Here is an 11,494-nt window from a genome sequence, read left to right on the forward strand (position 1 = left end):
ACGTTGCCTAAAACTGTGGCGTTGAAGTGAAAATAGGTAAATAAAGAAAAAGACAAAAAAATTCTTCATAACAGAAAATACTATCTCTACGGTAGCAATTAATTAACCTAAAAAAGACTTTGATGTGAAACGTATGGCCAACTAAGGTAATCATCACGCTACTAACCGATTTACTACAATAGTTGTAACTTAATATATATATATATATATATATATATATGTAGTATTGTTTTTTGAAAAATCCAAGGGGAGCACGTGCCCCCGTAGGACCCACGTGGCTCCGTCCTTGAGTGCAGAGGAGTATTAACATATATAGATAATTTCAGTTCCTAACCATCAACAACACATTTTCCTGGAGGATAACATCTCGTAGTAACTCCGTAGTTAGGCGTGCGTTTCTGCGAGAGCACTATTGAGATCAACAACGTGTTTTCCTGGAGGATAACATCCTGTACTAACTCCGCAATGAAGCATGCGTTTCTACGAGAACACTATTGGGATGAGAGAACTTCTGGGAAAACAAAGTTGTGCAGGCCTGATGTATTCACAAAAACCGAAAAACCCAAAGCTGATAATATTATGTTGTTGATGTGTATTAAGCTGAAAATTCTAATAAGAATATAGGATAAGTCCCAAAATAGTCCACCTACTTTGCAAAACAAGTTTATTGATCTTTTATTGTTGATGTGTATTGTGCTGAAAATTTTAATAGGATAAGTACAAAAATAATCCATTTACTCTGCAAAACAAGTTTATTGGCCGTTTATTTTTTTCCAGGGTGGTTCAAGCCCTTGGCTCTGTTTGGCAAAGCGGAAATCTTGATTTTCAATGCTAGCGGAAATGCTGTAGGAAATATGCTGAGCTTAAAGCTGTGGAATATGCTGTGAGGTGTTTGACAAATTAAAAATTGATGCTAGTGGAAATGTTGTTGAATTAAAGTATTATAATATTAGATTGTATAATTTTTATATCAAATTTTGTTATTAAATTTAATATAATAAATATAGTTTTGTTAATAAAACAATTTATTTTTATTAAATATTAAATATAATGATTTTATAATAATTTTTTATTAATCTTACATTATTTTAAGTATTATAACTGTTAAAATATTAATAAATAGTTTTTATCATTAAATTTAATTTAATAAATATAATTTATTGTTAAAAAAAATTAAGTATATTAGAAAAGAATTTATATCACAACTGAAAATAATTTTATTAAGTAGAAAAATATATAATATTATAATATTAAGCAGAAATTGTGTATATATTATTTAAATTATGGGGCCCACATTAATTATTATAAAATGTAAAGATATAATCATTACATGGGTCCCATAATTAAAAGAAATAAAAAAAAATGTTTAGGTGGATCCGCCTGAGAAACTCCATGTTGGAGCCTCTCATATGGCAGTGGAACCGCTGTAAAATGTGCAGCGGTTCCGCTGCACTAAACAATGAGGTCCGTTAGTCCTCTAAATCATTTAGACTAAAAAAATCTAACGTGGCAAATATTTTCTACGTGGCTTTTGTTGAATAAATTAAATAATGAGAGATTAAATGAAATAACGACACGTGCGAGGCTATTATTGTAAAAAAGCAAGGTCGGTAAGGCTCGTCCTTATCCGAGTTCCTTTGAGCCACGTAGAAAGCGTTTTTCTTCAACTTACCCAACGAGACATTTATATAAGTTTACTTACCAAGAAGGCAAGACCCTTCCTTTCCTTTGCAGGATTCAAGCCCAATATATTCTCTCTGTTTTATATTCTTTCACATTTTCCTTCTGTCTCTCTATCGTTACGAGCTTCTTTGTTGAGACCTTCTCCTAACCCAGGAACAACAGTTTGTCCCTCGATTTGCATATAGTAATGGCATCCGGATCATCGGGTCGGGCTAATTCTGGTTCTAACGGTTTCGATTTTGCGTCTGCTGACATTCTCTATTCTTATGAGGACTATAACATCAACCAAGACTCCTCCAACGGAGGCCACTCATCCGATCCTGTTGTCGGGAGCAATTCCAGCAAGGTATTGGAATCATTGTTTAGTTGTTGGGTTTTGGTGGTTCATGTTTAATACTTGGTTTCTTGTTGGGGGTTTGGGAAATCTGGAGATTGGGTTTCTGGTGATGTAGTTAGAGTTTTGATATCGGTTATATTTGAATTCGTTGACCTTTTAATTTTCTTTTTTGGGTATTGAATAGAAAACAAATAATCCATGACAATTGTTCTGATAGATGTGAAGTGAAATGTCTGTTAAAACTGAAAAGCAAAGAACTGCCAGTTCCTTGAAGGGGAAAGAGGCTTACTGATTAAGGTTGGTTAGTTTGGTTGTCTGAAGATTACAGAATTATCAAATCCACCTTTTCTTTAAAGGGATTAATGGTTGCCAAATCACTCAATCTATTGACGAGGTACTCAAAGTCCCTAATCAGCCTCTGCGAATTTAATTTCCCTCTTTTCCATTGTGGTCCAGTATCTTTCCTGAATAAGAGGAGTAAATAAACCTTCACCTAGTTATGGCATTTGATAATGATGATACCAGGAAAGACTAATTTGGAGCATTGTTTTGGAAGTTGATGTATGATACCACGCTTTCATTTCATTGATTCTGAAATGTGGAGGGAACAAGAACCCAAATATTATTTGATCAGCGGAGATTGTGATTACAACTTGTTATACTCTATTTCTGGTTTTGGGCTTATGGCAATTTGTCAAATAAGTTGCCTCTCGATAACTATGTTCACAAATGGTTTTAAGGTATTTGTACCTATGATGATTTACACATTTGTGTATTTGTATTAAGTGGGCTGTGCTTCGTACCTCTGGTTGTTCCCTTTAAAATGTTTATTAGTTCAATGATAGTAAAAACGAAGTGATATAGACCTAGTCATGGATCACCGGATAAGTATTAGGCCATAAGAAATTCCATCCCACCGTGATATTTAAGAAATCCTGAAAAAGTGATTATATTAACCTTAAAACTTCTGGTTAAGGTACCAATACCATACTTTTTGCTGGCTCTGCCTTCTTGTTTTTGTTTACTTCAGTTTATGATGTTCATATTTTTCTTACGACATTACTCTAGTTTTGCGCTGCTTTCATCTTGCTAGAATGTTGTCCTTCAGAAACTTGACCAGATCAAAGAAAGAACTTTAGTGATAATTTGGTGGACAAGAAATATATGGGAGCCAATATTATAGTATTGAGTATTATCAATGAAAGGAATTTTCTACTTATTTCAAATACTTTTGTTGCCTTGAATGTTTGGTAATGGTTATTTCTGAGTCTTTAAAATGATGAAATCACTAGGTTGTTAGCTCAACTGAACTCTCCATTTTAAATTTATATAATAAGGTGGTGTTCACTGGTTTTATTTTTGTTAAAGTTGCATTTTAAGTGTTGATCCACTGACTGGAGAATTCTGTATTTCTATTCCTTACAGGATTTCCATAAAAGCACAATGACCAGATTGTCAGTGTTTCCTGCCACTTCCTATGGTCAGCCAGAAGACTCTTTCAACCAAGATGTGTCTTCTATTGTTGAAAAAAGCATGAAAAAATATTTTGGCAATCTCATGCGCTTTCTTGAAGGAATCAGTTCACGGCTCTCGCAGTTGGAAGTCTATTGCTACAATCTTGATAAATCAATTGGAGAAATGCAATCTGATTTATCTTGTGACCATGGGGAGGAAGATTTAAAACTTAAATCTCTTGAGAAACATCTTCAAGAGGTGAGTTACATCTAGGAAATTGATTCTGTGAATTGGAACTATGAAGTTTTACATCTAGTCATCTAGAGTTTATTCACTATGATTTTATTATAAATTCTGGCTTCCGTCTTAAGCAATTGTGTACATTTCATATCTTACCAATGTTCGCAGTTTGGTTTTATAAAGTGTTTGTAAAGATTACTTGTATTCCCACATTGACTTCAGATCCAACCTCCCCATAATGGGAAACATAAAGATTTAGTGTTTCTTCCTGCATCAAATGAAGTCAGAGACTATTTTACAACCTTATTTCATGATTCATAGTTTCATACCATTCAAAAGAACAAAAATTCATGATTGATGTATCTGCTTATCTATGGTATAACAAAAGGATATTTATATGCTCCCCACTTGATATAACTGTCTATTCTTCTAATTGGACTGCTGGAGGAAAGGGAAGAATTAAATGTAGTTGCTTTAAGCAGCATGGCTGTCTGTTTTGCCTTGGGCTATGATTCCTCTATACTCTTGTAACCACTGTGTTCCTTGATAACTATGCAAGTTTTAACCTTTTTGATTAAAGATACTTGTTTGATAATGCTTTTTGCAGGTCCACAGGTCCATTCAGATCCTGAGGGACAAGCAAGAGCTTGCTGATACTCCGAAAGAATTGGCCAAGCTTCAGCTTGTTCAGAAAGAGTCATCTTCTTCAACCCAATCTCAATCCAATGAGGATAAATCCTCGCCGTCTGCCTCTGATGCCAAGAAAACTGAAAACTTTCTGGAAATGCACAACCAGCAGTTAGCTCTTGCCCTGGCTCATCAGGTAGCTCCACAGCAACAGCCAGTGGTCCTCCCCTCTCAGCCCGCTCCCCAGAATGTGATCCAGCAACAACCCTATTATTTAAGTGCAAACCAGCTACCTACTCCAGTATCCCAGACCCAACACCCCCAGAGTCAGTACCTGCCGTCTGATTCTCAATATTGGACTCCTCCAATCCACGAGATCTCGAGGATTCCACAGCCAGCACAATCTCAAGTAAATCAAACACCCCCCATCCAACCCTTCCCCCAGTATCAGCTGCAATGGCCACAGCAATCACCTCAGCAGGTGCCTCCACCTCAGCAGCCCTCTATTCAACCTCAGGTTAGGCCCCAGTCATCAATAGTTTACCCTCCCTACTCTTCTGGACAACCAACAAATGCATCGCCAGAGAGACTGCCTAGCAGCATGCCAATGCAAGTGTCATTTTCATCCGTTCCTCCTGTATCCAGCTGTGCTGATGCTATGCTTTATGGATATACTGGAGCCAGTAGAACTGGTCCACAGCAGCCTTCTCCTCAACAAGTGAAGGTCCCTTTTGGAGCACAACCAGGTGATGGTTATGGAGTTGTTGGCCCCCACCAAGGACTGCCTCCTCCGGGAAGTGCATATATGATGTATGACAGTGAAGGAGCCAGAGCACATCATCCAGCTCGGCAACCTCACTTCCCACAGGGTGAATATACTCCCGCAAATCTATCTCTTCAGAATCCTCAGCCATCTGCAGCCGCTATGGTGCGAAATCCAAACCATTCACAATTTGTACGCAACCATCCCTACAACGAATTGATTGAGAAATTGATGAGCTTGGGTTTTTCGGGTGATCATGTTGTCAGTGTAATTCAGAGGATGGAGGAGAGCGGACAGCATGCGGATTTTAATTCTGTATTCAACAGGTTGATTGCGAAGTCTTCTGGGGTTTCGTAGTCTCAGAGGGGGTGAAGAGAAAGCAGTGGTGATCCTCGTTGCTGCTGCTGTGTTTCTACCATGCATTTGAATAAAGTCTGGCACGATAATATCTTGTGCAGGCACAACCTATATTTTTCATGGTTCTTGCTTGCTTATCTCATGAATTGGGCTCCTCTCCCTTTGTCCGAATATTATTGTACATGGGGAGATCCCATTACACCTTAAATATCAACTACTGATTTATGTGCCATCTGATTATGTTCCTTCACACACTCTGCGTTTTCTCCCCCGTTCTTTGTCTCTGTTGTAAGCTGTACTGTGTATAATTTCTTTCCCCGTCTATAGTGATCATATTAACACAAACACTGGAGTTTAAAATGGTAGCATCACGAAAAAAAAAAGAAGTCAATTTCTCTCTCGTGGAACCTAGGGTTTCATAAAGGAAATGGTTTGAGTCTCTCTTCCTAGTTTTTCTCGACCAAGGGGAGAAAGGGAGTTCTGATTTGGGTTCTATTCTTAAAAATCTTGACGGATCCGTGAAGGCTGGTTCTGATGGAGGATCTAGAAGCTGTCTGGTCAACGTTGAAATTAACAGATGAGGATAGTCGGGGTATCTCGGTGGAACAAGATCTGTCTCTCTACAGAGTCTACCAAGTTTGGTGTTTTGGGAAAGATTATTACGGACAGGGTATTAGCTATGGATGTGGTGGGTTGAAATATGTTGGGTGTGAGGAAGATCTTGGCACCTCCGAGTTTCTATGAACTAGGGTAAAATGTTTTTGCTATAATTTTTCAATCGGAGAGGGACAAGGAGCGAGTGATGGAGGGGAGACCATGGTTGTTTGACCATAATCTGATAGCTTTGAAAGAGATAGGGAGCGAGACTCGATTCAAGGAAGTAAAGTTTGATTCAGAGTTGTTTTGGGTGCAGATACACAACCTTTCGATCGCATGTATGGCCAAAGCTTTAGAGGAAAAAATTGGGGGTACCATTGGGTGGATAGTGGAAGTTGATTCAGATACGGACAATTGACAGTAAGAGCACTTTAGACAACTTAATTGTAAAAATGTCATGGACATTTTTAAAATTGTAAAAAAGTGCAATTTAAGGGTAATTTGGTCATCTGACTTAAGATATTTTTTAGTTTATACCTATAATACCCTCCTCTTTCTTCTTCTTCTTCTTCTTCTCCCTCCAACTATCCAACTCTAGTGTGTCCTCTCTTTCTCTCATTCTTCTCTACTAAAAGTTATCTCCTTCTTTCTCTCCTTCTTCTTCTTCTTCTTCTTCTTCTTCTGGTTCTCGATCTGGTTCTTCGTTGTCTTCTTCTCCGTTTTTGGCCGAGTTCCTCCTCTCTTCATCTCCTTCTTCGTCGTTGCTCAATCTGGACTGCGTCGAGTTGCTCTGCTTCGTTTTTGACAGATCTGGACTATGCTTCGTTGTTCAATCTGGGTTGTGCTTTGTTTTTTTGCAGATCTGGACTCTGGTTCGTTTTTTGCAGAGATGTATCGCTATAGTGTCACTATAGTATCACTATAGTATCACCAACACCAAAAAACCACTAAAATGATGAAACTAGTATGCATACTTCATCTTCCTAACTACTTTTCCTTTCTTGATTTTCTTTTCTTGGTTACCTCTCTTGTTCGTTTTGAAAAAACATTTACAAGTGCAGAGATGTATCACTATAGTATCACGAACACAAAAAATTCATTAAAATGATACAATTGAACCAATATGCATACTTCTTCTTCCTAATTACTTTTCCTTTCTTGGTTTGTACATCTCTTGCTCGTTTTGGAAAAACATTTACAGCTGCAGAGATGTATCACTATAGTATCACGAACATCAAAAATCCACTAAAATGACATAATTGAACCAGAAAGACATGTAATGCTATCAAATTTACATTCTAACATTTATATCATCATTTTATGAGCCAAAAATATAAATTGAACACTAAATTGGATATTCTATTTAAAAGTATCACTATTGTATCACAATTCGTGGAGAGAGAAAATCAAAATTGAGGTTATTTTGGTAAAAGATGATCCCCAGTGTACTTTTTTAAAAGGATGTTTTAGTGATTGCACTTTTTTACAATTAAGTATAATCTAGTGTACCGGCCTCCAAAAGTCCCATTCAGATATGGAGGGGTTATGTTGGGGCAGGTACTTGCGAGCTCGTGTCAGCTTGGATTTGTCAAAGTCCCTTCCTAGGGGTAGGGGTCGCCATTTGACCCATGAGGGGCCAAAGCCCGGCCCGACCCAAAATTATATAGGGCCTAGGCAGCCTGGCCTGATGCCTTAGGCGGGCTTAGGCTCCATTTTTGAGGCCCGACACTTCTGGCCAATAGCACCATACATTATTTCTATATATATCTATAAAATATATATATATGTGTGTGTGTATGTGCAGTGCAATTGTGCATTGTCTACAGTGCACAACTGCGATGTCTGTATATGTTGATTATATATATATAGACAGTACAATATATATAATGTGTATATATATATATATATATATATATATATATATATATATATATACATACACATATATAATATGTATGTATCACAACTACATGTCTATTATATATATATATATATATATATATATAGACAATGCAGTTGATATATAATATATAATACATATATAAATATTAAATAATCAAAGTGGGGTCGGGCCCAAAGCCCGAGGCCCGGCCCAAAGGCTCGAGCCTAGGCCTCATTTTGAAGGCCAAACCCAACCCAGGCCTGGCCCGATACCGAGCCCTACCTAGGGTGAAGATTACTCATTTCCCATCAAGATACGTGTTGGTAAAATTTCAGTACGAAAGGCTCCCGAAATTTTGTTTTCACTGTGGATGTATTATTCACCCAAAGAGGATGTGTCGCCCAAAGTCTTCTCGCTTGCATTTGCAAACCTCCTCTGCCCAGTTTGGAAGTTGGCTACGGGCGGAGCCTTTCATTTGTAAAATGGAACAAAAATATCAATGGTACTCTAGCAATGAAAAGGATAACTCTGAACATCAATCTTGTGATTCGACTTAAGGAAGCTTGGGATCGAAGGAATGTATTCCCAGGGAGGTGCGTTAATCTGTGGTCCAATTTGATGAGCAATTAAGAGATAGCCTGGGGGTAGTTTGCATGATATTGGTTTGGACGAAGAGAATAGAACAGGGGGTCCAGGTTACTACAACAAACTTACAAGTTGTAATTGTTAATAACAAAGTCAATGCAAAAACTCCCAATCGTTCAGGTGACCTGAAGTTGGAGACTAGTAGTACGAGGGGCATTGCAAACACAAAGTTGGGGATGAATGTGGTTGCAGATTTAGAGGTGGACAATCAGGTGAAGGAGTCTCTTACTGAGATGGAGGTTAGGGGAAGGAATAAATGGAAGAGGAGGGCTCGGGGGGTTAGTTCTGACGATATGGATTTGGGTGGGAAAGCTCTGGCTAGCACAGGTGAGAAGCATTGCTTTGATGAAGATGGTCTGGTAAGGCAACATGGTCCTCAGTTGATGTAGAATCCCTTCCTAAGAAGAGTAAGAAAGAGGCGGTGGTTGAGGTTCAACCCCGCCAAAGTTCATGACGTGCCTATCTTGGAATTGTCGGGGGCTCAACAACCTTCGAACAATTTGGGAACTTCGCCTTCTAGTGAAAGCTAAGTCGCCATCCATATGTTTCCTCATGGAAACTATGACTCGAAAGAATAAAGTGGAACAGATACGATGTTCTCTACAGTTTGAAAATGCCTTTGTTGTTGAGCCTAGAGGTCGGAGTGGGGGCCCTGTTCTTTTATGGAAATCTTGTGTCGAAGTTACAATTAGAAGTTTTTCCCAACGTCATATCATGGCTGATGTTATGGAGGGTCAGTTTGGGAGTTCTTGGTGTCTTTCATATTTCTATGATGATCCAGATGCTAGTAAAAGGTTCGAGAGTTGGTCTCTTCTGCAGTCTTTACGCCCAGTTCCCCCTAAGGCGTGGATGTGCATTGGGGATTTTAATGCAATTTGGACCTTACTGAAAAGGTGGGTGGTAATGCTAATATTGGTGGTCAGATGAAGGATTTCTCAGATGCAGTGGCTTCGGCAGTATGATGATAGAACTATGAAAGAACAAGCACAATATCACCCAAATAGCATAATGAACATAGATAATAAGAAGTATACTGGTTGAATTATCCTCGATACGCTATCTATTACAATAGATTGATACAAATCCAAACTAGAGGAAAGAGCTAAACAAGAACAACTAGAAGGATAAACCCTAGTTGCTTCGAGGGAACTAGGAACCTCCCAATCTCTCTCCAGAGAAATTCACAGAAGTCCAGAATGCCTGCTTTGCTGCCACCACCACCCTATAACAACAAACGCAACACAAGTGCACCCCTCAATTGCTGCCACGTGCCATCTTTTTTTTTATACATCTTTGTAATAACTGGTGTTCTATCAATACTTCCCCCCAAATTGGCAACCTTGTCCTCAAGGTTGAATGCTGGAAATTGAGATTGGATAACATCATAAGACTCCCAAGAGCTATCATAATTTGACAGACCTTGCCAATAGATAAGAACCTCCAACTGGCCATTAAGGAGCTTACGGAGCTGCTTCACATCTTCTGGAACCACGGGTAACTCCAACTCAGCAGTAAGCGCAGAAGGTAGGGGTTGACTGATTACTCCAAGAGATAAAACACAGCGTAACTGGGAGACATGAAAAACTGGATTCACAGCTGAATGTGTAGGTAATTCAAGACGATAAACCACCTCACCCAGCTTCTCCAAAATAGTAAAAGGCCCATAAAATCGAGGACATAGCTTTTGATAGGAATCTTGAGCCAGAGAATGCCATTTATAAGGCTGTAATTTTAAGAAAACTTGTTCACCAACCTGGAAGGTAACAGTTCTGCGCTTGCCATCAGCGTACTGCTTCATTCTATTTTGAGCAGGGCTGAGGTTGGTGTGGAGTAGTTCTAACATCACATCACGGTCCTGCAACAACACATTTACTTCCTTTACTGCAGAAGGTTGAGTAGCCTTAACCAGAGTGGGGGGAGGACGACCATAAAGCTCCTAAAAATGGGTCATACCCGCGGCACGGTGGAAAGTTGTATTGTACCAAAACTCTGCCCAAGGCACCCATTTAGGCCACTGCTAGCAAAACAGCGCAAGTATTCCTCCATACATCGATTGACAACCTCTGTTTGTCCATCGATCTCCAGATGATAAGCAATACTCAGTTTGAGAGTAGTACCCGATAGTTTGAATAACTCAGTCCAGAAATGACTAAAAAAAATACGAACCCTATCAGATACAATAGTGTGAGGAAATGCATGTAAACGCACCACCTCTTTCATAAATAGGATGCCCACCTCCTTGGCAGAATATGGATGGCCCAACAGTAAAAAATGGGCGTATTTGGTGAAACAATCCACCACTACTAAGACCGTATCAATGCCTTGCACCCTTGGCAATCCCCCAACAAAATCTATTGATAAGTCCTCCCATGAAGTTTTGGAATAGGGAGAGGTTGAAGTAACCATTGGGGTCTAAGAGTAGAGTACTTATGCCTTTGACAGACTTCGGACTGCTCCACAAACTATCGAACATCACCACTTATACCAGACCAATAAAAAATATGCGAGACCCACTTCAATGTATGTAAGTAACCCGAATGACCTCCCATAGGTGTAGCATGGAATTCTTGTAAGATTGCTGGGATGCGAGGGGAATTCTTAGGAAGTACCAATCTCCCATGATACAGTAGGCAACCACTTTTCCATGAGTAGGGGAATTTGCTACCAGGATCCAAAGTGAGGCATTTTATAACATCTTGTAGCTTGGGATCCTGTAACACTTCTTCGTGCAGGTCATGAAGGATAGACAGGACTGCCAAGGTAGGGGAATGAGAACAACCAGCCATATTTGAAAATGTAAGAGGTGGGCTTAGTTTCACTTCAGCCCAAATCTCCTCCTTAAGCTCATTCATGAAAATTCCAGCCAGCATCTCTTCACTGATATTTTGCGAAGGAGCAGAGATCTGCT

At 39.0% G+C, this 11,494-nt stretch overlaps 1 protein-coding gene across 2 annotated transcripts; it reads left to right on the plus strand.

Annotated features, from left to right (window-relative positions):
• Positions 1-1,721: 1,721 nt before the first annotated feature.
• On the plus strand, positions 1,722-5,733 carry LOC120007682 (activating signal cointegrator 1 complex subunit 2 homolog). Of its 2 annotated transcripts, XM_038858075.1 has the most exons (4): positions 1,722-2,029; positions 3,446-3,500; positions 3,594-3,733; positions 4,323-5,733. In XM_038858075.1, the coding sequence occupies exons 1-4, from the start codon at positions 1,871-1,873 to the stop codon at positions 5,460-5,462; spliced, it is 1,494 nt and encodes a 497-aa protein (XP_038714003.1). In that variant the 5' UTR covers positions 1,722-1,870; the 3' UTR covers positions 5,463-5,733. The 2 variants fall into 2 exon arrangements, with proteins under 2 accessions (XP_038714003.1, XP_038714002.1); XM_038858074.1 differs by having other exon boundaries at positions 3,446-3,733.
• The last annotated feature ends 5,761 nt before the right edge of the window (positions 5,734-11,494 follow it).

This window comes from Tripterygium wilfordii, chromosome 10 (genome assembly GCF_013401445.1).
Source record: "Tripterygium wilfordii isolate XIE 37 chromosome 10, ASM1340144v1, whole genome shotgun sequence".
NCBI lineage: Eukaryota > Viridiplantae > Streptophyta > Magnoliopsida > Celastrales > Celastraceae > Tripterygium > Tripterygium wilfordii.